At 51.8% G+C, this 26,121-nt stretch overlaps 4 protein-coding genes across 5 annotated transcripts; 3 read left to right on the plus strand and 1 right to left on the minus strand.

Moving 5' to 3' along the window:
* The first annotated feature begins 436 nt into the window (after positions 1 to 436).
* Positions 437 to 2,615, plus strand: SELPLG (selectin P ligand). Its single transcript, XM_079322206.1, has 2 exons — positions 437 to 632; positions 1,288 to 2,615. Exon 2 carries the CDS (start codon positions 1,293 to 1,295, stop codon positions 2,502 to 2,504), a length of 1,212 nt encoding a protein of 403 aa, XP_079178332.1. The 5' UTR covers positions 437 to 632; positions 1,288 to 1,292; the 3' UTR covers positions 2,505 to 2,615.
* Positions 2,616 to 4,138: 1,523 nt separating this feature from the next.
* TMEM119 (transmembrane protein 119) lies at positions 4,139 to 8,598 on the plus strand. 2 transcript variants are annotated; one of them, XM_079322565.1, is made up of 2 exons: positions 4,139 to 5,767; positions 7,299 to 8,598. In XM_079322565.1, exons 1-2 carry the CDS (start codon positions 5,442 to 5,444, stop codon positions 8,059 to 8,061), a joined length of 1,089 nt encoding a protein of 362 aa, XP_079178691.1. In that variant the 5' UTR covers positions 4,139 to 5,441; the 3' UTR covers positions 8,062 to 8,598. The 2 variants fall into 2 exon arrangements, with proteins under 2 accessions (XP_079178691.1, XP_079178692.1); XM_079322566.1 differs by lacking the exon at positions 4,139 to 5,767 and adding an exon at positions 6,800 to 7,225.
* Positions 8,599 to 9,826: 1,228 nt separating this feature from the next.
* On the minus strand, positions 9,827 to 11,919 carry ISCU (iron-sulfur cluster assembly enzyme). Its single transcript, XM_079322589.1, has 5 exons — positions 11,772 to 11,919; positions 11,585 to 11,698; positions 11,299 to 11,409; positions 10,609 to 10,687; positions 9,827 to 10,195 (listed from the first exon to the last, which is right to left on the minus strand). The coding sequence occupies exons 1-5, from the start codon at positions 11,853 to 11,855 to the stop codon at positions 10,101 to 10,103; spliced, it is 483 nt and encodes a 160-aa protein (XP_079178715.1). The 5' UTR covers positions 11,856 to 11,919; the 3' UTR covers positions 9,827 to 10,100.
* Positions 11,920 to 12,375: 456 nt separating this feature from the next.
* SART3 (spliceosome associated factor 3, U4/U6 recycling protein) lies at positions 12,376 to 25,952 on the plus strand. The gene is given in 20 exon segments (XM_079322519.1): positions 12,376 to 12,596; positions 13,047 to 13,173; positions 13,810 to 13,914; positions 14,345 to 14,529; positions 15,511 to 15,616; positions 16,301 to 16,425; positions 16,842 to 16,997; positions 17,747 to 17,885; positions 18,199 to 18,306; positions 18,691 to 18,768; positions 18,964 to 19,022; positions 19,481 to 19,590; positions 19,818 to 19,930; positions 20,407 to 20,483; positions 20,863 to 20,958; positions 20,960 to 21,029; positions 21,728 to 22,170; positions 22,825 to 22,977; positions 23,981 to 24,153; positions 24,888 to 25,952. Coding segments are annotated over 20 exon segments (2,772 nt in total). The 5' UTR covers positions 12,376 to 12,428; the 3' UTR covers positions 25,069 to 25,952.
* Positions 25,953 to 26,121: the final 169 nt, after the last annotated feature.

Below are 26,121 nucleotides of genomic sequence, written 5' to 3' on the forward strand. Positions count from 1 at the left end.
CGGGACAACACCCAGGACAACACCCAGCAGCCCCCCGAGAGCCCCTCCGAGCATCCTGGGGATGGTGCACAGAGGAGGAGCCCGGCACGGGGGTTGTGCAAAACATCAAGTCAGGCCCTCCTCTTCCTCCTCCTCGTGTGCTAAGGCGTTTCCCGGTGTGGAGGTATCTCAGGCACCCTGGCCCCCTCCCTGGCCATGCCCACACGGTGCCCGGGGGGGGGTGGCATCCCTGGCACCAGGTTCGCCGTCACTTCTGCTTTCGGAGCGACGCGAACCCCGGCGCGCAGCTGCTCCGTGGGGCCGCCGGTGGGGCCGCGCCGGGGGCTCCCACCAGGGCAGGAAGCCCCTTTTTGGGGTGCAGCCCACACCCTGCCACCCTCCCCGAGGGGTGCCCGCAGTTCTCCAGCTCTCGGTGGCCCCACTCTCGCCGTGACGTCCTTCCCCCGCGGGCTCTGCAAACCGCAGCCGCTTTTCCGCGCTCGCTCCCCGCCCCGCCCGGCCGGAGGTGCAGGCGGACGCTGCCCACGACGCCCCACGGGTGGGTGCCGCTGCTGGGGCTGCCCCCGGCCCCCCGTGCCCGGCCCTTGCCCGTGAGTCCTGCAGTCGGGTTCCCCCCGCGTTCATCGGCACAGGTGAGCCCTGGAGGGAAGGGGATGGATTAGGGCTCGGCCCTGGGGATGCTCTGGGTGTCAAGGGGGTGCCTGAGGGTGCCACGCTCCGTGCTGGTCCCTGGCGTTTGGGAATGTGGGAGCATTGAGCCCTGTCTGGATGCTGTTGGGTGCAGATCCTCGGGAACCTCTGTACTGCCGAGAGATGGAGGGATTTATGTTGGAACAAAGGGATTTGGGGTGAGGTTGGGGTGGATTTGCCTTTCCTGCTCCAGCACAAAGGCTCATGGTGGCCCGGAGGAGCCCCGTGCCAGCCCTGCGGGCGGAGGGGGAGGATGGGCACCCCGGGCCGGGGGTCTCTCAAAGCGTGGCTGCATCCCTGTGCTTTCATTTCCACACAGACTCATCCCGCAACTGTCCCTTCCTGCAGCAGCCGCCTCCATCGCGGCTGATTTCCCATTTCCAGACACTCAACTTCCTTATCAAAACTTGCTCCTGGAGCAGAGCCACCCCCGCAGGTGGCGGCTGTAGCAGGCTGGGTGCATCCTCCATCCCGCCAAACCCGAGGGGAAGGAGGATCCTCGGCTGGAGTGTGATCCCCGTTGGGGCAGTTCCATGCTCGGCATTCTCCCGCGGGGAGCAGGACCCCGATGTCACCTGCCCTTTCTGTCCCCTGCAGGTCCCATGGCGCTGGGCTGGGCAGTGCTGCTGCTGCTGGTGCTGAGCCCCCTGCGGGAGTGTGGGGCTGAGCTGCTGGAGCCGGGGCTGCCCCGGGGCGGGCAGTGGGTGGCCAAGTGGGGGGTGGCCAAGCCCCTGCCCCTCTCCCGTGGGAAGAGGGATGACAGCGGGAAGGAGCCCGGTGCCACCGCCATGATCAGCAGTGACAAGAGCGAGGGTGTGTCTGTGCCACCACCAGCACCCGTCACCAAGGCCAGCCTGCTCCGGGTGCCAAGCACAGCCCATCCCATGGATGACTCCCCCGAGCCTGAGCTGCTCCTGAGCTCTGCAGCACCAGAGCCCAGCACCAACGCCAGCCTGCTCCGGGCGCTTGCAGTGTCCACCACAGCCAAACCTTTGGATGAGACAGATTCCCCTGAACCCGATTTACTGGAGGACTCTGTGGCATCAGCAGCGCCCAGCACCAGCACCAGGCTGCTCTGGGTACCTGTAGTGTCCACCACAGCTGATCCCACGGATGAGACAGACCCCCCTGATCCCGACCTGCTCCTGAGCTCTGCCCCACCACCAGCACCCAGCACCAAGGCCAGCCGGGCACTTCTGGTGCCAAGCACAGCTGATCCCATGGATGAGACCGACACCCCTGATCCCGACCTGCTGCCAGGCTCAGAGCCCGGCACACCCTCAGCACCCCAAAGGAGCATCACCACCACCACCACCCGCAGCTGGCTCACGTCACCCATGGAGGAGGGCACAGCGACTGATGGCCTGGACAGCAGCTCCTCCACGGGGCCACGCTCAGCTGCCCCCCCAGCCTTCGTCCTCACCACCGCGGGCTACAAGAAACCCAAGAAATCCGGAGCTCCGCCTACACCGACCCTCCCGGCCCCTTGGGACACGTCCGCGGCGCCCTGGGAGCGCAGCGGGGTGATGAGCAGGTGCCTGCTGGCCATCGTGCTGCTGGGGCTGGTGGCCGCCACCTTCGTGGTGTGCACGGGGGTGCTGGGGTCGCTGCTGTGGCGGCGGGCGCGGACGGGGCAGCGCCGCTTCAGCCGCACCGAGATGGTTTGTATCTCCTCGCTGCTGCCCGACGCCGAGGCGGCCGCCGGCCCCCGGCCTGTCCCCGCCCGGCGGCACAAGCTGCTGCTGCCCGACGGCAGCTCCGAGCACGACGGAGACAACCTGACTCTCAGCAGCTTCCTGCCGGAGCACTCCTGAGCCGCAGGGATGGATCCCGCATCCCGCAGCGCTGCGGTGGAGCGCCTGGCGGGGCATCCCCTGTCCCCCGATGTTTTAACTTGGACCGGTGTGAATGAGCTGCTCCCCGAGGCCAGCTCAGCCCCTGAGCCCCATTAAAAAATACTTGGACATGGTGGTCTCTTCCTGGCAGGGCCCCTCCCCGCCCCTCCGCCTGCCCACATCCTGCTGCCAAAATTTCGCTTCTCCATCCTCCCTCTCAAGCCCCTGGGGGAGCAGAAATGAAACCCGCGGCCGCCCCTCGCCAGGCAGGGAGCAGATCCAGGGACCTTGGGGACGGGACCGCAGCCCCCGGGACCTCCTCCCCTCTTGGGAGCCGGGGCGGAAACGCCGGGGGAGGGGGACAGGGAGAGCGACACGACGGGTGCGCTGGTGGCACAGCGTGTTCCTGCCTGCGGTGGCTGCGGCGAGGCGGGGACGCCTCCGGAGCCGCCGCTGCCGGTCAGGTGCTCGGCCCCGGGGGCGAGCGGTGGCCGCAGGGTCCCGGCATCGTCCGGCAGTGCTGGCCCCGGCTGGGGAGAGCAAATCCCTGAGAGGGCAGCAAAGGTCCCACCATTTCACCCGCTCAGGCAGGTGTCAGTCACTCCTCGGGCCACCAACTGATCCCTTCCTGATCCCTTTCCTGGGAGGAGATAGCCCAGGACTGGCCCTGTCCTGCCAGGCTCAGTGTCCCCATTTTTCCATTTTGCTCCACCCAGGCTCCCCATCCCCACATCCCCATATCCTTACATCCCTACATCCCCATCCCTGCTGTGACCAGATTCAATGTCCCCATCTCTCCATCCCCATCCCTGCCAGATTCAGCATTCCCCTTCCCCACATCCCCAAGCTTGCAGCCTCCTCCAAGGCCACTCTGTGCTGTCTGTCCAGAGAGAATTGCCAGCGTGGTCATTCACCTGCATCCCGGCCCTGCTGCCTGTTTACATTCACCCTGTGCTTGGGATATTTTCCATCTGGATCCTGGCAGCTGCACGACCCTGCTCTGGCTATGAATGTAAATGTTTGTGGGTGAGTCAGCCAGCCCAGGGGACCCGCAGCCGGTGGCTGTGACTGGTCCCCATGCAGGACATCCTGACCATGAGCTCCTTGCTGGTGCCACCCTGCTCTGTCCCACTGTGTCCCCACGCCAACACCTTGCCAGCCAAAGCAGCCCCGGGGGAAGAGGGATGCTCCCATCCTCCGGCTTCACCCCATAGCAGCTCATCCATCCCCTGCCCCCGGTGAGGATGAGGTGTGTCCCGAGGAACTGGATGGGTGCAGATCCGAGGGATTGCTCCAGTTCTCCCAGCCCTGTGCCGGGTGTTCTCCAGCAGGAGCCCAGCGAGGATAAACTTTCCTCCAGAGCGGGAGCAGGAGCCGGGAATCGCCCTATTTGGCGCAGTCAGCAGGGCTGCGGGGCTGCCGCTGCCCAGCTCACGGCACAGGAATGCACGGGAAGCCTGCGCGGTGTCACAGCAGGATCCTCAGGGATCCCTGAGCAGGAGAGCAGCGTGCTGGGGGTGGCACCGGGCTGTGGTGGGTGACACGAGGTGGGATGGCACCAGGCTTGGTAGGTGACACAAGGTTGGGGTGGCACATGGAGCTCCACACGCCTCGTGCAGCTCTGCAGGACGGGTCCCCTCCGGGTATTTTGCTGGCACAGCAAAGCACAACCCAGGGAAGTAAATTAGAAGCAGAGCAAGGCTGAAATCCCTCAAATTAACGGTTCCCCGGGCGGGCTGTGCCGCCCAGCCCTGCCCTGCCCGGCCCCGCGTTCCTGCTGCCCCAAATTACACAGCGGGGCCGGGCGGTCCCGGCCCTGCCCAGCTCCGAGGGGCCGGGCCCGCGCCCGCTGCAGGCAAAAACGGCATCGTAATGGCCGGTGGGAGCTGGCACCGGGAACTGCGACCGGGATCCCGGCTGCGAGGGTGGGGACACTGGGCGGGGAGCGATGGGATGGCAGCGTGGGATGCAGATGCTGGGCAAGGAGGGATGGAGACTGTGGGCAAAGCAGGATCCTGGCTGGGGATGGGGTTTGTGGATGAGTGGCAGTGGGGACTCTGGACGATGTGGGATGCAGACCCTGGACAAGAGGAGATTGAGCCCAACACCGACATCACTGGGTGCAGGGAGGGAAGCTCAGCCCCATCCCCACCTGGGCTGCTGGAACTCCTCCAGGCCGCCCTCTCCTTTGGCCTCCGCTCGCCTTTCCCCTTTCCCCTCTAAGATTTCATCACTGAGCACTTAAGGCCGGGAAAAGCCGCCCCAGCAGCTGCCGGGGCAGCCAGACGGACGGAGCCTTTATTTCGGGGAGCAGCGCCGCCGGCAGCGCCGCGGAGAAACCCCAGCGGCGCCAGCTCCCTCCGCCCTGGGGACAGTCCCTCCTCCCCGCCTCCCGGGGGTCACGGTCCCCAGGCGCTGCCCATGGCTTTTTGGGGGGTCTGGCAGGTCCCCAGAGAGGAGCAGAGGCAAATAGCAACAGCATGAGGTCATGCAGCGGCTGCAGCCTCTTGAGCAACCTCAGGCCAGGCCGAGGGGACCAGGGCAGGGGGAGACAGAGCTTGGGAGGGGCTCGAGATGCCCCCAGACCCCCGAACTGGAGACCAGGACCCGGGGAGTTGAGCAGCTGCTGTGTTTGTCTGGGGAATCAGGGGGACCCTGTATCCCTGCCTGCAGCCCAAGGCAGAGGTGCTTAGGCCAGAGCATTTCCAGGCTGAGATTTTAGGAAATGTTCTCCTGAAATTGAGGGGATGGTCCCAAGCCATGTTTGCCCCCCTGCCTCAATAATACCAGGGCACTGAGCCCACATCCCTCACTGTCTTCCCTGGATCCTCACATGGGCTTTATCCCCATTTCGTGGATAAAAACAAGATTAAAATCAACCCCTTGTGTGACCCCCATCCCCGCTTGCACCCCAAAATGTGGCCCCTTGTAGGGCTGATGATGGGGGGGCACCGTGGTTCCTTTGCTGATGGGATAAGCCAGGAAACACCCCCAGCCCCAGCTGGAGTTCATCTGGGAGGGGGCTGGGGGCTGCCTGCCTTTCCCTGGCCTCCCACACCCCCTCCCCATCCCGGCTGTAATGAGAACAAGCTGGTCCCGGGCTGCGACGCAGGGGGAGGAGGAGAAGGAGGAGGAGAAGAGGGAGAAGGAGGAGGCTCCATCCCAGCAGGCTGCAGAAAGGGGCTCGAGGTGTGTGGGACAGATCCCGTCTTCCCGGCTCCCTCCCGCCGGCTGCGGGCAAGGTGAGGATCCCACTGGATGTTCCAAGCTGCTCCCCAATTTTTGGGTGGCTCTGGAGCAGGGCACAGGCTGTGCCACAGCCAGGGATGCTGTGGGGAGGATTGGGCATGGTCCCCATGGCGGGACACGGGATAGAATCGGCCACATGGCTGCATTGCCAGGCAGGAATCAGAGCGTGCTGTGTGTGGACAACACCAAAATTGTGAATTTCTGGGAAGCGGAGCTGGGAATGAGCTGTGGGTCTGGGGCTGGAATGGATTGGAACGGGGTGGAGGGTTGGCAGTGCTCCTGGTGCCAGGCCCTGCTCGTGGCACTGCTCTGGGCTTTGCTCAGCCCCTCCATGGCCGTGGCTGCTCCTCAGCTCCTGTGGCTGCCGGGGAATTGATGCCCTCCCCATCCCGGGATCCTTTCCTGCCGAGGGGCCCCTGTCTGGGGTGAGGAGGAGGAGGATGAAGGGGCTCAGCCCCTCAAACCCTTCATTCCCCCGGTGCTGGTCAGTGCTGTGACCCCATAAGCCGCAGCAGGGCCCGTGGGGAGGCGGGAGGGTTGGGGGTCGGGGGCACCTCCCACCTCTGCTGCCGTTTTTTTGCCTGGATTAATGGAAACCAGATTGTGCAGCCGGGAAAGAGCCTGGAAGCCAAATCCTGCTGCTGGAGTCCCTCGGTCTGTAGAGCTGCTGGCTTGGGTTTGTTTGGGGGGAAATGGGATGTGGGTTGGGATTTGGGGAATTGTCATGGGGGGTCCCTGCTGATGGAGCTGTTTGCTGAGAGCTCCCTGGGAATGGCTCGGTGCTGTTACGTGGCGTGGCACGCGCTGCTGTCCCTCGGGAATGTCTCAGGACGTGGTGGAGACGGTCACGTCCCTCTCCCAAATCCCGTGGGGTGCAGAGCCCGGCCAGGGGCTCACCACAGCTGCAGGGTGAGAAGTGTGTGTCCCATATCCTACAGCACACTCTAGGCTGTGGAATGGGGCAGATCCAGCCCCATCCAGGCAAGGAGCAGGGCGCAGGGACAGAGCCAGCCTTTCCCCCCTCACCAGGGATCCCCATTCCCTGCACCCCAGCTCTGGGGCTGCCCCTTTGTCCCACACCCCATCCTGGCTCCTCTCAACCACCATGGTGGCACCGGGGTGAAATCCTGCCCCAGCCTATTTTTAGCTGTGCTCCAGCTGGGAATTAACGGTCCGGGACGGGCGGTTGGGAAATGCCTCTTGTGCTGGGCCCAGCCTCTGCAGCGTCGCCTGTGTCAAAGTTTCCACTGCAAACCTCCATTTTTTAGGAATTCTCTAATCAGCCAAATGACCGTTGTCTGGAGCCAGGCGCTGGCAGCAGCCCCAGTCCCCCAGCCTTGAGCAATCCCACCCAGCTGGCTTCCAGCTGCACCCTTGGAAAACAACTGGAGCTTTGCTCTGTCAGGGCGACAAAACCGGAGCGGCTTTTCTACTTCCACAAGGAAATTTGGGTGGGTAGGAGCTGGCTTGGGGGGGTGCTCTGTCAGGGTAATAACATATCCCACTCCCCTCTGCATCTCACAGGTCTCCTGCACGAATCCTGGCAATGGGCTCAGCCGTGGGCACGTGGCTGCTGCTCCTGGTGCTGCTGGCGGCGGCACCGGCAGAGGCGGCAGCGCCGCGGCACCGCCCGGTGCTCCCGGAGCCCGCGGGCAGCGGGGACGGCGACGAGGCTTCGGCCACGCTGCCCGCCCAGCCCGTGACCCCCCGCGTCAGCCCCACGCTCGGGGACGTGCTGGGGACCACGGTGACCAACAGCTCGGCGCCGGGCGTGCTGGACAGGGTGGTGATTTTCCTCAAGGACTACCTGCTGCTGGTGGTGGTGGCGGGCTCGCTGTGCTTCGTCCTGCTCTTCATCATCTGCGCCGCCGTCATCGTCAGGCAGAAGCACAAGGCCTCCGCCTACTACCCTTCCTCCTTTCCCAAGAAGAAATACGTGGATGAGCGGGACAAGTCGGGGGGAGCGCGGGCGTTCAGCGAGGTGCCCGAGAAAGCGGCCGAGGAGGAGCCGCTGGACGGCAGCCGGCAGCTCCAGGCTGACATCCTGGCTGCTGCCCAGAACCTCAAATCCCCCCACAAGGTGCCTCTGCCCAACGGGGCTCAGGCCGAGCAGAATTCCCCTCAGGAGGAGGAGAAGGAGAAGGAGGAAGAGGAAGGAAAGAAGTTGGGGGATGAGCAAGCCAAGCCCCCTGCCCAAAATTCAGGTGTGGAGGAAGGGGCGAGCGCAGGAAGCAAGGAGACTCCTGATACATCCCAAGATGGTGCCCAGGCTCCCTCTGGAATCTGAGGAGGGACAGAGCCCCGGGCAAGCTGAGGAGCTGCTGGCTTGGGACATGATGGACACGGTGGATGAGGCTCTGTACGTAGGTGGTGGCTCAAGGAAGCCCTGATGAAGATCCCATCGCCCCCATCTCCCCTGACCCTGGTGCTGATGGGGGGGATTTGCCAGCTGCTGTTTTTTGGTTTTTTTTATTTCCCAGCCCAAGGGGCTTCTCCTACCCCAGGCACTGGGTGGGTGCATCCCCCCAGCTCCAGCTCTGCCCCCACTGTGCCACCAGCCTCCTCCCAAATGTTACTTTAATCAGCAGCAGCAGCCTGGTCTGTGCCAGGTGCCTGGCTGGGAGCTGTGTCCCTCTGGGAAAAGGAATGGGACAGGGCTGGAGGGCTGGAGGACATGGGTGAGCTTTGCCCATGGCCACCCAAGAGAAAAGAGGATGAGGATTTAGGGACAAGGACCCTCCTTTCCTTTTACCCCAGAGCCCAGCTGGATTTTTGCCTCATTTCCTGAACCCCTTCAGCTAGAAATAAACATTTCCTCCGCACACTCCTCTCCTGTGTGTCTCTGTGGGGTGGCCAGGGGACAATCCCTGTGTCCCTGTGCTCCTCCAGGGGCACAGCTGGAGTGGACTCCAGGGGCAGTGGAGCCTTGGGCAGGGTGTTATCAGTCCCCACATCAGCACATCACGTGCCCTTCCAGGAACCCTTTATCTTGTACCCACAGCTGTGGGGCTGAGGGGGGGCTGTGGGGACAGCCACAGCTCTGGGGTGCAGCTGCTGCACTGGGGACAGCAGGGAAGCCTGGAAGGTGAGAGGCTGCTCTGCCTCAAAAGCAGCACATCCCTACATCCCTGTAACCTCCTGTATCCCTGTGTTTTATCCCATTATGTCCCTGCCTCAGGACAACCTTCCCTTGGGAGGAGTGTGCCACCACAAAGAGCTGATTTTGCCCCAAAGCAGATGTGAATGTGTGAAGTTTCCCCTTTTTTTTTTTTTTTTTTTTTTTACACTGGGAAATAACAGGATTGTTCCATGAGGGAGAGGCACGTTCTGTACTGCTGGAGGGTGCCAGGAGCTGAGGAACCACAAGAGGGACCTTGTGAGTGACAAGACGTGTGACCTCTGTGTTAAAAATTACAAACATTGTGCCCAGATGGAGCAGAACGAGACAATTATTTTTTTTAAATGTGGTTTTAAATGTTTAACAACACCCTCAGCATGAATAATGGGAAGTGAGGTGTCTTGTGGGGTAAAAAAAGTGAAGCTTGCCAGTATGCTGTCTGCTTGGTTTGGAAATGCTTCCCTGGAAAGGAGGAACTGGAAGCTCCCCCTCAGCTCTGCATTCCAGCTCTGCTATTCCCCACAGGGTATCCAGTCTGAGGGTGTATTTTAGAGGGACTGGTTTTTGGTTGGAAGGGACCTTACAGCTCATCCACTTGCAAACCCCTTCCTTGGGCAGGAACACCCTCCTCTAGCCCAGGATTTACAGCTGTAAGAGAGCACCTGGTGAGTGAAGAAGTGAAATTCTTAGGGAAAACACCCCAAAATTCAGGCTGTTCCTCAAACAAGAACTTCAAAAACTAACAGTGACAGGATGAGAGCAGAAACCACCAGTTTTCCCTGACCACTTTTCCCTTTGGCACCTGCAAAGAGTCTTCCAGAATTCCAAGAGCAGGAATTTACCCCAGGATTGTGAAACCAACCCTGAGGCAGCCAGAGCCAAGGGCGGCGCTGCAACTCTCACACACACACACACACATCCAAACCAGGGCAAATTCCCACCAAATTCCATCAAGTATTAAGCAAAACTAAACATCTTCCCAAAATAAAAATCAAAGTGCAGCCCTTCCAGTACCGGGGTTTGGTCTCTGGAGTGGAGTCTTCCCGAGGGACAGGAGCCCCCATCCAGGTGAGCACTAAGTGTGGCTGGACACCACAGGGACACGTTGTGCGTAACTTGTGCGTATCTTACAGCTTGAGTAGTGCACAGGGTCCTACTGGAGCTCGGGAATTGCACTGCAGAGGGAGGAGGGGAGGTGAGCAGGCAGTTCAGGCATTGTTGGCTTTTTTGTCTGATTCTCTGTTTGGATCCTGCTTCAGTTTGTAATCAGCCAAGGCAGCCTTGATGGCGTCTTCAGCCAGCACTGCAAAGCAAAGAAAATAAAATAAAGAGGATTTAAGGACAATTCAAGAGCTTTTGGGACAAAAGGTGAGGTAAGAACAAAAGCAGGCAGTGGTGAGGAAACAAGAGCAGCAGCACAGACTGATCTTAGAAGTAGAATCTGAATGGAATTCCTAAAATACTGAATCCCTATAATGCTGATTTCATGTAATATAACTTCATATAATAATGTAATTCAGAATATGATTATTTATTACAAGTCCGCTGAGCCACAGGCTCCAAAATATTGAAGTGATCTGAAAATTCTTGAATTAACCCTGAAATCTGAACAAGCTTTCTCTTAAGGATAATATTGTGCAGAAACTGTTTGGAAAACAGCATCTAGAAGCATCTGTGCTACTCCCAGAGTATCTGAGATCCTGGGTTTTTACTTACTGGAGCAGTGCAGTTTGACAGGGGGAAGGCAGAGTTCCTTGGCAATGTCTGTGTTCTTGATTTTCAGAGCTTCATCAACCTGAAACACAGGCAGAGGTGGTCACAGGCCCTGCTGTTTGTGTTTGCTAAGAAGGTTTAATGCTCCAGAGCCAGCAGAATCCACAGGGGAGATCATCTCATCTGCCTAGGAATGTGGGAATTAAGGACTGTCACACTGACGTATCAGTGTCACACACTGTCCCCACTTGGGCTGCTTTGAGCCTGTTCATCCTCTATCACAACATTGAGGTACATTAATTGCTGGCAGAAAAAAAACCAATCTAACTGATCTAAAGATTCTCTAGAATTAAAATTTCTGCCATCAGCCTGGTTTTGCTCATTGCATAAGGCACTAAGTAATTTCCTGGTGGAGTTGTTCAAAAAAACCGAACTGTTAAAAAAACACAACCATGTGGATGTGGCACTTTGGGTCATGGTCAGTGGTGGAGCTGCCAGTGCTGGGGGAAGGGTTGGCCTTGAGGGCTTTTCCAGCCTTAATGACTCTCTAATGAGAAAGGCAATTATTATCCTACAATGACAGTGCTGGCAGCCACTTTAACAGCACAAAGCAACGCAGGGACTCCCTGGAGGGAACTTCCTAGAGAACACAGGTACGTGGGAAGCTCTGCAGCGTTCCCGGAGCTCCCTCACCGTTTTCCCTTTGACCCACTCCGTGGCCAGCGAGCTGGAGGCGATGGCCGAGCCGCAGCCGAAGGTTTTGAAGCGAGCGTCCACGATCCTGCCGTTCTTGTCCACTTCCACCTGCGGGAGCATTTTGGGGACACTTCAGCGCCCGCTTCAGCTCAGCCAGGATCCCCCAGCCGGGACTGGCCCGGGCACAGGGCATGAGGGCAGCCCGTGCTGTCCCCTGAGGGGACACGGGCAGGTTTGACCCTCACAACAGCCCCGTATGAGCCCAGCGGGTCCCCAAGGTCACCTGAAGCTTCATGACGTCGCCGCAGGCCGGGGCGCCCACCAGGCCGGTGCCCACATTCTTGGCATTGCGGTCCAGGGAGCCGACATTGCGCGGGTTCTCGTAGTGATCCACCACCTGCCAAGACACCGCGTCAGCGAGAGCCACACGGCCCCTGCCCGTCCCTCCCCGTGTCCCGCTCGCCCCTCACCTTCTTGTGGTAGCCCAGCGCGGCCGGGGCCGGCCCGGGCCGGGGCCGCAGCAGCGCCGCCCCCGCCGCCCTCAGAGCCGCCATCTTGACTGAGGGGAGGGGCAGCGTCCGCAGAACTTTTATAACCTCGGGTGCGGTGGCCACGCCCCGGCCACGCCCAACCACGCCCCTTCGCCTCAGGAGCTCGCGTATGACCCCGGTAATACCGGCTGGCCAGTCGGTACCAGCGCTGGAGGCGCCTGTGGGAAGGACCTCGAGCTGTTGCTTAAACGATCAGTAAATCAATAAATGATGGAAGCGGCTCTTCAGTCTCGCCAGGGTTTTTATCGCGTGTACGGCACGCGGCGCCACACTCAATATGGCGGGCGAGCGGCGCCGCGCACGCCACGGACCCTCCCGCAGGCCCCCTGATGGCCACACAGTGGGATGCCCGCGGTGCTGCCTGCGCCACCGAGCAGAAAACAAAGGGTCGCGCTGCGGCCGCACTGAGCGCAGCACGGTCACGGTGCGCGGGCGAGCGCGGGGCGGAGCGGGCCGAGGATCCCGGTTCTTCCCGCTGGGTTCGGCCGGCAGCGGGGCGGGGCGGCGGGACGGGCAGCGCGGGGGCAGCCGCGGCGGGCGGCGGAGCGCGGCGGGCGGCGAGCGGAGCTGCATAAGATGGCGGCGGCGGGAGCTGAGGCGGCGGCCGAGGAGGAGAAGCGGTTGCCGGAGGGAGACCCCGAGTCGGGCGGGGACTCGGATGATGAGGGCGACTCGGACTCGTCTGGAGACGGCGAGGATGAGGAGAAGGAGAACGAGGCCGAGATCCAGCGGCTGGAGGAGCAGGTGGGCCCGGCGGGGCAGCGGGTGTGGCGGGAACGGAGGATAATCCGTGTCTGCCCCGGCAGTTTGGTGCTGGGAACTGTCAGGACAAGAATTTCCGTGCTTCTTGTGAATTTTTCCAACTCGGGATATTCTGTGAACGTTTGGAGTCTGAGATAAAAATTGAGCGGCTTGGGTTTTTTTTTTTAAGAGGGAAGTCCTCGTAGGCAGTTTGTGTTCATTGAGAAATCTGAGCCGGCTGCCCGCGGTTTTTTATTGCCTTTAAAGAACTTAAAATAGAATTTTCTCTGTGAGCAGTGACGGGATCCGAGAAGCTGTGTCAGAGGTTAGGTTAAATCTGAGAAAACTCTTATAATCACACCACGAGAACTGTACGATTTATTTTCTGCCTTCTTCACTCCCATCACTCAACACCGCTTTTAAAACCGATTTTTAATTTTTTTTTTTTTTAAGCTTTCCATCAATGCTTTTGACTACAACTGTCACTTGGATCTGATCAAGCTGCTCCGGCAGGAGGGAGAGCTGGTGAAACTCCGCAGAGCTCGGCAGAAAATGAGCGAGCTCTTCCCCCTCACTGAAGGTACCGAGCTCTCCACACGTCACCTGTGTGAAATAACATTATTCTGTTATGTTATTTCAGTAGTGAAATTTCAGTTTTTATCACCCTCATTCAGGGAATGTGATCCAGAGCTCAGCAAACTCCTGCTAAAAATGACGTTTCGTAGACGGGCGAAAAAAGAAAATTCCCTGTTGGTGGAAATCGTGGGTGCTTGAAATGGGGATTTCTTTTTTTTTCAGAGGAAATGGGAATATTATTTTTGGAAAGGGATGGTGAGGCTCTGGCACAAGGTGGCCAGAGAAGATGTGGCTGCTCCTGGATCTCTGCAAGTGTCCAAGGCCAGCTTGGAGCAACCTGGGGTAGTGAATATGATCCTGCCCATGGCAGGAGGTGGGATGGGATGATTTTCAAAGTTCTGAGAAATTCCAGCTACTCCCTTTAGTAAAAAGGTGCTTGTTTAGCACCAGTTTAAAAGCTTTCCACACAATTTTTGTTTGAAATTTAATTAGGAATTGTGGAGGTTAAAATTCCTCTTTTTGCTTTGCTCTCCCTTCTTTGTTTTAAGTCTGTTGCTAAAAACTCCCCTAGTGGACATAACTTATTATATTTGAATATGAGTAATTTTTTATTTTTTTTTCCTAAATTTTTTCCTTTCAGAAATTTGGCTGGACTGGTTGAAGGATGAGATAAAAATGGCTTCAGAGATCTCTGAGAGAGAGAAGGTTTATGAGCTGTTTGAAAGAGCTGTCAAAGATTACATCTGTAAGTCATTCTAAAATGGGTTGAGTTGCATCCAGATTTGGCTTTTTTGTAGGAAAGTCTCTTCCTTCTGTTATAATGGTGAAATTGGGTCAAAATTTCAAATTTCTAAAATTTTAAATTTCGAAGAGTGTGACAGCTGTGTTGTCCCAGCTGTGGTTTGTGTGGCAGAGGTGACAGGCAGGGGCCAGTCCCTGTCAGCAAAACCACAGCAGTGAAAGAAAGGAAGGAACAGAAGGAAATTGTGTCTGCTGCTGCTGAACCAACAACATAAATACAATTCCCAAATATTTTAACTTTTTTTTTGGATAAAGAAAAAGAACATCGCCACGTGTTTTTCTATTTACATACAGCATTTTTGGAAGCATAACTGCATTTTTCTTATTATTTTTGATAAAAAATCAAATCACCTGTTTCTCCTAACCTTGCTCAGGTCCTGAAATCTGGCTGGAATATGCTCAGTATTCCATTGGAGGCATTGGTCAGGAAGGAGGCATCGAGAGGGTCCGCTCCATCTTCGAGCGGGCTCTGACAGCTGTGGGGCTGCATGTCACCAAGGGCACAGCCCTGTGGGAAGCCTACAGGGAATTTGAGAATGCCATCCTGGAAACAGCACAGGTGAGCTTGTTCTCCTGGGCTCCCATCCCAAAAAAAAGCTGTGGTGCAGCTCCTGGAGTCACCTGACTCCTCTCTGTTGTGGCTCCGTTGTTTCTTCCCAGCTCTGTGTTTCAGGAAAACTATTCTGTGGGTTGGCTGATAAAGTAATGTTAAAATCCTAAAATAATCTCAAATCCAGCTGCAAAGTTTGGCTCTGCTGCTGATGAGCCAAGAACAGCTTTAAATTTAAATACTCCATTATTAAATAATGTTCTGTGGCTGTTTCTGCACTGAGTCATTCAAGTTTAAATTTTTAGACTGTTGAGCTTTTAACTTACTCATTACTCCACTGTTTATGGATGAGGGTGTTTTGTCCACTGATTTTTGGATGAGGGTATTTTGTCCACACACTTTTGGATAAGGATTTTTATCCCTGGAATGTAGTTTGATATCTGCAAAAGTGACCTTTCCAAAATGGCCAGAATGGGAATATTTCCTTATTTTTGGTAATTTGCTACGTAAGAGATGGAAGTTAAAAGATGTCCCTGTTCATGGTGGCAGTGGGAATGATTTGATCTTTAAAGGTCCTTTTCAACCCCTAACAAAGGAGTAACAGGAGGATGTTCTTTCATTCCCAAACACAATTAAGGCTGGAAGTTTTAGATCCTCTCCCCACACCCCAGGGATTTATTGAAACCCTCTTTGGCAGCACAGTGGGGTTGTGAAATGGCAGAGTCACCTGCTGCCTCCTTGTTCTCAGGTGATCATTTCCCTGTGCTTGTGTCAGCTTTCAGTCAGGAAATCTCTTCCCATTCATCCACCTTCCAAGGGGAGCAATTCCCAAGTTTTATCTTTCCCAGCAGCGACTGAAATTCAGGTTGGCCCTGATCGTGTATTCACTCAGACCTCAGCTCATAAACAATTCCCTCTCATGTCCATCAGCTGGGGCTGGAGGGAATGGATTAAATTTCCCTGTTTTTTGTTTTTTTTTTTTGCTTGCAGCCAGCCCCTGGCAGCATTCCATCCCCAGAGCAGCAGCAGGTGCTGTGCAGCCAGCTGGAGAAGATCCACACGCTGTTCCGGCGCCAGCTGGGGATCCCACTGCTGGGTAAGGGCTGGAGCAGCTGGGGGATGCTCCAGCCATCAGCATTCTCCTGGCACAGCCACACCAAGTGCAGCTGCAGGACTTGTGCTCTCTTGGATGAGGCACAGACCCCTCTGCATCAGGAATATTCTGAAACTTGGGTCACCTGGTTGAGAATTTGAGGATGTTGAAAGTGCAAGTGAGGAGCACGAAATGTGGCTTAGTCACAACTGAACTCCTCATTTTTTCCTGCATAAAATCCTTGGTAGGGAGTATCTGGCAGCTGGATTGTTGGAATTCTGCTTTCTCTAATTCCTGCTTTAGGCTCTTTGTGTCCCTTGTCTTGCTTATGGGAGAAAGTTAAGCACAGTTCTTTTGACTTCATTTCCATCTGGAAAGAATTTAGGTTTGCTTTCCTCTAAAGCCTTGGGGAAAATTTTGCCACTTTGGTTTTCTAATTCCAAATGAGCAGCTTTAATATAACTTGCCCTGAGTTTGTTATAGCACACTGTGAGAGATGAATTGTCTGAATCCTTTAAGGATTCAGCAATGTGACAGTTAGGACCAAAAGATGATAAAAATTTAAATATTTATTTTATTTATATTATATAAATAAAAGTAGGAATTTGTCCTAGAACCAACCATAGGTTGAAACCTGCATTTTTAGTTTCATGAGTGCATCATTGATGAGATTTCATGTTTTAATAGACATGGAGGTTTCATATACTGAATATGAGGAGTGGTCAGAAGAGCCCATTCCAGAAACAACAATAAAGAACTACAAAAAAGCTCTACAGCAGCTGGAGAAGTGTAAACCCTACGAGGAGGCACTGGTAATGCTGGCACTTACACCTTCCTTTAAAACTAAGAATTTCTTTGGGGTGATTTGTTGTTTTTTTTTTCCAAATTTATTATTTTTCTAGCAGGGGACTTTGTCAGCAGTGGGAATACTGACAATTATATACTGGGAATACTGGAAATTACTGAATCCAGAGAGTGTACCAGGCCACTTTAAGGTGCACACAAGAACTCTTGAGTGTAATTTCCAGCACTGGGTTAAAACTGGGAATAAACCCAGGATCTGTCTGATTTCAGACCCATTCAGAGGTGTATGAAAATCAACAGCTGCTGATACAGAGACAAATTTCTTGTGTGAAATCTTACACAAGAGCTGCTGAGGAACAGCTGAACTGTTGGAGTCTTGCTTTATTGAAGAGTTTGATGTTGTGTCTCCCTGGTTGTTTTCCAGCTGGGTGCTGAAACCCCAAAGCTGGCAGAATACCAAGCTTACATTGATTTTGAAATGAAAGCAGGTGACCCAGCTCGGATTCAGTTGATCTATGAGAGAGCTTTGGCTGAGAACTGCCTTGTCCCAGACCTCTGGGCACGTTACAACCAGTACTTGGTAAGGAAATAAACCCATGGATGTTTGTAGATTTATTTTCCTGCCCTTGCTTTTGTTTGTTTCTTTTTAATGTCAGTGCTGATAAACAGTCAGTAAGTTCTACCTCAGTCCTGTCCTTTAGTTTGTAAATCTTCCAGAGACTGATTTTCACCTCACCTTTGGTTCCTCCTGTTTTCAGGGATGTGTTTATTGCTTATTGTGAGCATTTCTTACTTTGCTCTAGCTGTGTTTTTTCTGCAGAATTACAAGGTGTGGGCACTGAAGCACACCCACATGTTCAGCCCTTGTTTCCAGGGGGGTTTGTTAGTGCAGTTTGAAGCTGATGTTGAGCTCCAGAGGCAGGACAGAAGGTGGCTGGATTAAGGGATCAGGGTGACTCCCTGCAGGAGCTTATCCAGGCTCAGTTTTTCCATCATCTCTTTCTCTTCCCAGCTGGACACAGCAGGTTGCAGGTGGAACAAAACCTCCACAAACAGGCTGGCTGTGCTCTCTTTGTATCCTTGACATTCTAGGAGCAGTTGGGAATTCACTCAGTGCCTTTATTAAATTTATTTCTTTGGCAGAAAACACCTCACTGACCTGGTAATTCCTCATTGGAAGGTGTTCACTTTGTTTTTAGAAATACAGTATTTAAAATACCCATCTGAGCTTTTTAAATACAAAATGGAAATACTGCATTTTAGGTTTTATTAGCTGAGGTGGTCTCTCTGGCTGTCAGGATCTTAATTTTCTTTGTGTGGTTCTTTCAGGACAGGCAGCTGAAGGTGAAGGAATTGGTTTTATCTGCTCATGACCGTGCTGTCAGGAACTGCCCCTGGACTGTTGGGCTGTGGATTAGATACCTGCTGGCCATGGAGAGGCACAGGGTTGAGCACAGCATCATCTCTGGTGAGGAAAAAAAACCCAGCAGATGCAGTTCAGAGCTGCTTTCTGCACTCCAAACAGCCTGGGACAAATGGGACTTGAAGGATTTGTTCTTGTCCTGCTGCTTTGCTGAGCAAGCAGTGAACAGCTTGGAATGAACATTCCTGAGTTCAGCCTTTAAATTCACTTCCTAAACCAGTTTATTGTGTAGGATTTCTTCTCCTCTCTTCCTAAAAACAGTGGTGTTTGTGTAGATATTTTGTGCTGTTACTGCAAGTTACTAATTTTGACAGTATAGGGAAAGTAATTTGATTTTTTTTCCCCATTTTTCTTTCAGAAATGTTTGAAAAAGCTCTGAATGCAGGTTTTATTCAAGCAACAGACTATGTAGAGATCTGGCAGGCCTACCTGGATTACCTGAGGAGAAGGGTGGATTTTACACAAGGTCTGTATGATAAATACAGAATAAATATCTAAACTACTTCTTGGATACTACTTTTTAAAAGAAAATTAACAGCATTTTCATCTTTCACAATTTTCTGGCCAGTTAATGTCTATAAAAAATAGGAATTTGGTTAGCTTACTATTGCAAAAATGCCCTGCCTTCTATTTTTGATATCTGATTTTTAATCAGATTAAATTATTAAATCAGATTAAATTATTCATGTAATGAGTTTTACTCATTATAAAATCATAAATTGAAGCATTAATGACAACGAGAAGTAATAAATTTAATCTTCCCCTGCTGTCTAATAAAATCATTGTGGGTGTTAAGGAGAAGGTTTTATTGGGTGGGAAATGAAAACTAATTTTGTTTTTTTTCCTGCAGACTCCAGTAAGGAGCTGGAGGAGCTGCGTTCAGCATTTGCACGAGCTGTGGAGTACTTGAAACAAGAAGTAGAAGAAAGTAAGTAAAATAATCCCAAATATTGTTTTCTCCTCTTCAAAATCATTTTTATAAGACCAGTTCTCCACACAATCAAGGATCTTGAAAGTTTCAGAGAGCTGCAGATGAAGATTTCATCTCCATGTGGGACCTGTTTAATAAACACTTTTATATTTCTTAGAGTCAAGTGCAACAAACACTTATTTTTCTTCCTAGGGTTCAGTGAAAGTGGAGATCCATCCTGCACCATCATGCAGAACTGGGCAAGAGTTGAGGTGATGTTTCTCTCTGCTGTATTTAAATTGCTGAACATGATAAAATAGTTCTTAAATAAAATATGTTAACATTCCTGCCATGGAATGCAGTCCTTTCCCAATTTATTCCCTTTCTTCCCCTGTTCCCATTCCTTAACACAAAGCAAGCTTTTAGTCTGAGAAGTTACTAGGTACATTCATCAACAGCAAAAAAAAATAATTCAGAAACAACTCTCTTAATTTCTTTTATAATGACCAAAATGAAATGAATGTGGGAGCCAGAACCAAGACTAATGGGAGAGGTGGGCAGGGAAGGATTATTCAGTAGTAGGATTCTGTCAGGTGTTTATTTTGGCCACTGTGATACTCAGATGTATCCTCCTGGGTCTGTCTGCAGCATCTGTGGTGTTTATTTTTGGTTTGAAGTTAATGATGTTGAACAAATAATCCTGAAGGATATTTTGGATGTTCCCTTGCAGGCCCGCTTGTGTAACAACATGCAGAAAGCCAGGGAGCTCTGGGACAACATCATGACTAAAGGAAATGCCAAATATGCCAACATGTGGCTGGAATATTACAACCTGGAAAGGTAGCAGCTTGGTTAATTCACTTTTTAGTTTCCTCATCTGTGGCAGAAAACAGTTTAGAACATGAGTGTGTTTTGTTTGGGTTTACAAAACACCTTCGAGGTTTTTGGGGCAGCTCTGCTGTGGCTTGCAGAAGTGTTGCAGCAGCTGGGGAAGGAGGGGCAATGCTTGCATGGCTGGAATAGTGTGTGGTTGGTTTGTCCCCTGAGTGTCCTGTCCCCTCCTGCAGGGCCCATGGGGACACCCAGCACTGCAGGAAGGCCCTGCACCGAGCAGTGCAGTGCACCAGCGACTACCCCGAGCACGTCTGCGAGGTGCTGCTCACCCTCGAGAGGATAGAAGGTACCTGGGCACTGCCAGGGGGTGCCTGAGTGACAAAAGGTCACTGGGTGACAGGCAGAAGGTAACTAATTAACAGAATTAGTTACCTGGCAGGAGGTAATTAACTTACCTGGTTAGGCAGGGGTGATGTGCAGGCTTTTGATCCCATTTTGTGCTCCACTGAAATCTCACTTCCTTTGCACTGCTGTCAAATCCACAGGCAGCTCTTTTCTTCCTTGCTTTTCTGAAATCACTGGATTTTTCCATGCCATGGGGTCTTGTATTATTAATGAGAGGTTTCTGCTCTGCTTGGCTCTTGGTTCTTTTTTACCTTGCAGGCCAATTGTTATAATTAGAATTTTCATGTGCAATGTTTAATATGAACAGTGAGTGTCATAGTCACAGTCAGTGACTCTTACTTTCCCAAAATTGTATCTTTGAATTATGAGAAAGCTAAATAAAAGGCTTTTAAGAGTTATTTTAATTTTATCCTTTAGGAACACTGGAAGACTGGGATGCTGCTGTTCAGAAAACTGAGAACAGATTGGCTCGAGTGAATGAACAAAGAGCAAAGGTCAGAACTTTCTGTGAGCTACCAAAGCATTTTATACACCTAAATTAAATCTATGCTTCTCTGAATGCCACATTTTTAATGTGGCTTCCCCCCAGATAAGCCTGAAATGCCTTCAAGCCCTAGAACTATTGATTTTTACTTTAAAGCCATGATTAACAACCTCTTGCTGGTTTTTTTATTGTTCTCCTTTTGCCCCTTGGATGGCCACAAGAGTGATGTGCCTTCCAGGAAAGCTGTGAGAGCAAAGAATTGGGATGAGCTTTAAATGATGTCCCTGATAGTGCTGGGCTTAGGAGAAAACCCTCTGGGCTCAGTGCTCTGAAAAATGCTCTGCAGCCAGTGGGGAAAAAAAAAAAGAAATAAATTTTGTGTGTTTTAGGCTGCTGAGAAAGAAGCTGCTCTGGCAAAGCAGGAGGAGGAGAGAGCTGAGCAGAGGAAGCAAGCAAGGGCAGAGAAAAAAGCTTCCAAAAAAGCCAAAAAAAACCAGGACTGGGGACAAGCGCAAAGCAGATGAGGATGACGAGGGTGAATGGGGACAAGAAGAAGGTAAAAATAAAATTAAATTGAAATTTCAGAGCTCTGGCAACAGGGTTATTGGTTGTCTTGTGGTAGAGGGAGCTGAGGAATTGCCAGCACTGGTGTCTTTCCAGGGCTGCTTTCTCCTGAGAAGTCTTCAGTGTGGGAGTGAAATGCAAACAAGGTTTTATACCAACAGAAAAACAGGTTTATAAATTTCCAGAGTTTTCTTGGGGTTTTTGATTTTGGAGGGATATTGTCTTTTTTTTTTCTTCCCTGATTTTCCTTTAAAGTCATTTTTCTGACTCATCCTGTGATGCTGAGCCTTGTGTCTAAATTGGGTTATTCAGAATTGTAGAACCTTCTTGGAGGTGGGAACAGAAGACTTTAATAGGTTGTTGCCCTTGGGATTTTTGTGAGCTTTCAGATTTCTTTTTTTTTAAAAAAAGAGCCATTAGACAAAGAAGAGCAACATGAATCAGCAACTGTCAGTTGCGACTGGCTGAAAAAAAGGAAAAAATATTCCAGTTGCTTTCATCTCTTGGTGGAATAATCTGTTATTTGTTCTTTAAAACCCCAGGGAGGTTTTTATTTGGTATCTTCAAGACCTGTCATTGTATTTGTGTTTCCATGTGCTCCACAGCGGGAATGGAGTTTCAGTGGGGAAGGAAATGGGGTAATTTTTTCAGACCAAGTTTTCAATTCCATTTCAATTTCAAATCAATCAGAGTTACCCAGCAAGAGGCACAGGGGAGAGGGTGATGGAGAGCTCCCTGATGAGGACATGGAAGTGGAGACTGGGCTCTTGGGGAGAAGTGAGAAGCCAGATGGTCCAGCACTCCCAAAGGAAAAGGCATCCACCAGCCGCAAGGATGTCCCCAAAGTTTTCCACGACAGCAGCAAGGATAAAGTCACTGTGTTTGTCAGCAACCTCTCCTACACCATGGCAGAGCCTGAAGCCAAGCTGAGGGAGCTCTTTGGGAGCTGTGGGGAGCTGGTGGAGATCCGAGCAGTGTTCAACAACAAGGGCACCTTCCGTGGCTACTGCTACGTGCAGTTCAGGGAGGAGGAGGCTGCTCGGCAGGCCCTGGCCCTGGATCGCACGGCTGTGGAGGGCAGGCCCATGTTTGTGTCCCCTTGTGTTGACAAGAACAAGAATCCTGACTTCAAGGTAAAGTTTTGCTGGTTCCTGTTGTACTGTAGATCTGGGGAAGAGAGTTGGTGGATCTGTTGTGTGCTCAAATCCAATCAATTTATGTTGCGCTTCTTTAAACTCTCTTTTTGGTACTTTTTGTATCTTCTGTTACTTTGTCAGACACCAGGATTGATATAATTTACTCAAAATTTGCAGAAATCTGCTGATCTGATCAGTTTAATAATGGTTCAACCTCTAAAAAGCTTTTTTGGTCAGTATTTGTTACCCAATCCCCAGGCTGGGGATGCTCTGTACCAGGCTCAGTTGTGTAATCAGGGGATTTCTGCATTATGGAGTTCCTGCACAGAAAAGCTCAATGTTCCCATAATGACAGCTGAGCAAGAAGACAATATTATAAATACCTTATTATAGGAATTGGGCTCTGATCCTTCTGGATCCCTTCCAGCTCAGGATATTCTGTGACTCTCAGTGTCTGCCCTCATTAGGAAGGGGTTTAGTGGCATTTAGTTGCAAGTCCTTGGTGTTTATGTGCAAATATATTCCAAAACACTACTCATGGCTTTGAGGCAGTTTTGCATCCCATAAAGAGGAATTACTTTGGGGGTGTGGGATTAAAATATTTGGAATTTCTGGCTGGTTTGTGAACCAACATCCTTTTTGTTCCTCTAGGTGTTTAGGTACAGCACTACCCTGGAAAAACATAAACTCTTTATATCTGGTTTGCCATTTTCCTGCACTAAGGAAGAGCTGGAGGAGGTGTGTAAAGCACATGGGAATGTGAAGGACATTCGACTGGTCACCAACAGAGCTGGAAAACCCAAGGTAGGCATCCTTAACACACTCCTGGTTTTAAGGAATCCTTCAAAAAGAAGCTTGTCATGAAGTCTGAAGACAAAAAAGTTGGGTTTATTTAGTTGCCAGTGTGGTTTTGTATTACTGCTTGTGGAAGAGCTTGGATTTATACAGCCCAGTGTGTCTTTGTGCAGAAAAACAAAAGGAATTTTTCTAAAATACTTTTTAAATTGCACAAGAAAAATGGGGTGGAAGGTGAAATGCTTACAGCACTTTCAGTATAGTAAAAACAGGGAAGTCTATAAAGGATTGGTTTTTAAATAACTGGTTAAATTGAGTTTACCTGTTGCAACCAGTTCCCATCCTCCTTTCTTCAGTTTCCTGAGGCTTTTGTTCCTAACATCTGCTGCAGGAAGGGATTTGCCAGGGAGAAATGAGCCCCCCTCTCATTATTTCCATCCCTGGATAAATGACTCCTTGTTAAATAATGGATTCTGAAGAGTTGCTGCTCTGCCAAAACTCTATCTGACACCTGGGCTGTGTCTGTGTGGTGGGTCCTGTCCACAGGGACATCATGGGAATGATGGACATGGATTTAAATTGAATTTTCTTCCTTTTTGCCCCACCTCAGGTGCAGTTCCTGCTGTGTGCATACCTTGTAATGAGTGCTCTTGGGAACCCCAAGTCTTGTTCTGAGCTTAGTCTGAGCTGGGATTGTGTGTAAACCACAAATAAATGTATTTTGGGAAAGTTATGTAAAACCTGATGCCTCTCCTGTGAAACTGGATAATCCAAAAAAATGCAGCTTAAGGCTTTGACTGTCATTTAAAAGAGTAACAGCAGGGAGAGGTGATGCCCTTCTCTGTGTGATCCTGCAATACTTTTTTCTACACATGAGGGCATCAGGAGTGAGAGAAGGAAATACAGGTTATAAGGAAAATGATGACTGGGAGTTTGCTTCATTTGTAAATCCCTTCCCAGCTGTTACAGTAGCACCAAAACCTAATACAGCTTCTTTATTCTCTTAATTCAGGGCCTGGCTTATGTAGAATATGAGAATGAAGCCCAGGCCTCTCAGGCTGTGCTGAAGATGGATGGGCTGACAGTGAAGGATCACGTCATCAAGGTGATGATCAGCAACCCCCCCCTGCGGAAGGTTCCGGAGCCCGGCAGAGCCCCCCTGGCACCACGGCACAGCTACGGAGCGTGAGTCAGGGAGGGGCTGCCACTGCCTGCACAGCAAAGGCTGCGTGTCTTTAGGTGCTTAGATGGAGTGTTGGGGAGGAGTTCTTCACTATGAGGGTGGGAAGCCCTGAACAGGGTGCCTCATGATCCCTGGAAGTGTCCAAGGTCAGGTTGGACAAGGTTTGAACCAACCTGGAACACTGGAAGGTGTCCCTGCCCATGGCAGGGATGATCTTCAAGGCCTCTTCCAACCCAAATCACTGTAGGATTCTGTGAATCTGAAAGAGCTTTTAAATGGTGCTGAACCATTAAAAATGGGTTGTTGGATTGATGAGGAAAACAGATTTTTCCTCTTTATCAACACAAACAGCTCTGTTTGCTGTGTTTGTCTCAAGAGGATCAGGCATTGGCTATCCCCTTGGATCTGATGTTGGCACTGATCCCTACTAACCTCCATGTCCTCTCCCTCTGGAGAAGCAGCCATTGTTCCTAGTCAGCATTAAGGCTGCTCCTTCATCTTTTAGTATTCCTGTATTGGATGAGCCCTGTGGATAAACAGAGCTTCAGTCCTGGGGACTTTGGGCAGTTACTGTCTGCCACAACTTGGGGCTGCTTCAAAGACACCCATGGAAAGATTTATCCCTGAAACAAATGACAGGAATAATACTGAAATGTGCATTTCTCATAGCAGATAAGTCCTTGTTGTTCCCCCAAGCTAGAAGAGTGTGTTTTAGTGGGAATTTTTTCCCTTCCAGGCGAGGGAAGGGAAGGACACAGCTCTCCATGATGCCCCGGGCGCTGCAGCGTCAGAGCAACCCCGTGGCCAAGGCTGAGAATGGGATGGTCCAGAACTCACCAGCAGCATCCTCTGACCCCCCTGCAGAGCCTAAAAAGATGTCCAATGCTGATTTTGCCAAGATGCTCCTGAAGAAGTGAGCAAGGAGCGTGCACTCAGCAGGTCTGGTCCAATGTGAAATGCCTTTTTGGAAGCCATGTTGTGTCCTTAAGCTTTGCCAGGAGAGAACGCCCGTCCCAATTCCCTGTAAATACTGGACTGCTGCATTCCTCAGGATCAGTGGAGGATGGCACAAATCCAGGTGGTGGTTTGTTTTGTTGGTTTTTTTTCCTCTAAGAGCAAAGAGTTACACTTTTGTTCTGGTGAAACGGCGTTAATGCAATCCCTCATATTGAGGGTAACGAGGGGGGAAACATTTCCTGCACAGCTCGATGCCACATGGAGTTTTTGGAGTACTTTCCAATGATTTTTCTCTTTCATTAATGAATGAGATGCCGTGGGAGGACCTCAGCAAGCTCCACTGGTCAGCTCAGATTGGGATTGCAGATATTCTCTCTGCCAACAACCCCATTCTCCACCCAAACCCACGCACGCAGGGACTGTCATCTCCTTCCATGCAGAATCCAACAGCAGATGCTCCAACTTCACCACAATGGCCTCTTTTAGTATTGAGAGAGTTTCTATACATATGTGTGTATATGTAGATACACAGATATACATATATATGTATCCAGTTCCTGTTCTGTTCCAGTTTGACCTGTTTTTTATATGGTGTATTTGTAAAGGACATTGACATGATTCTTTTTAAGTGTCAGGAGCTGATTCTTAGGTGATAATTTTTGTTTCCCATGAAGCTGGACGTGCTGTTGCTGAGGACCAGGTTTTTGGTTGTTTTTGGTTGTTTTTTTTCCTAGCTAGCTCATGTCTTTTTGCAGGTGGTTTCTGTATGGTTTTGTACAACTGTGAAGTGCAAGCTGACGTTTCTCGGTTTATTAAACTCAAGTTCTCAAAGGTTTTCTACAAATACTGTTGCTTTTGTTTAAATGTGGGTGTTGGAACTGCACTTCAGCTGGGTGATAGTGATGTACCTCACCTCTCAGGTGTGCTCAGTGTGTCCCTCTCATTCCATCTGCTCTGAATATCCTGAAATCACTTCAGTCATCACCTCAGACTTTCCAACAGCCGTGTGATCT

This window comes from Erithacus rubecula (assembly GCF_903797595.1).
Source record: "Erithacus rubecula genome assembly, chromosome: 19".
NCBI lineage: Eukaryota > Metazoa > Chordata > Aves > Passeriformes > Muscicapidae > Erithacus > Erithacus rubecula.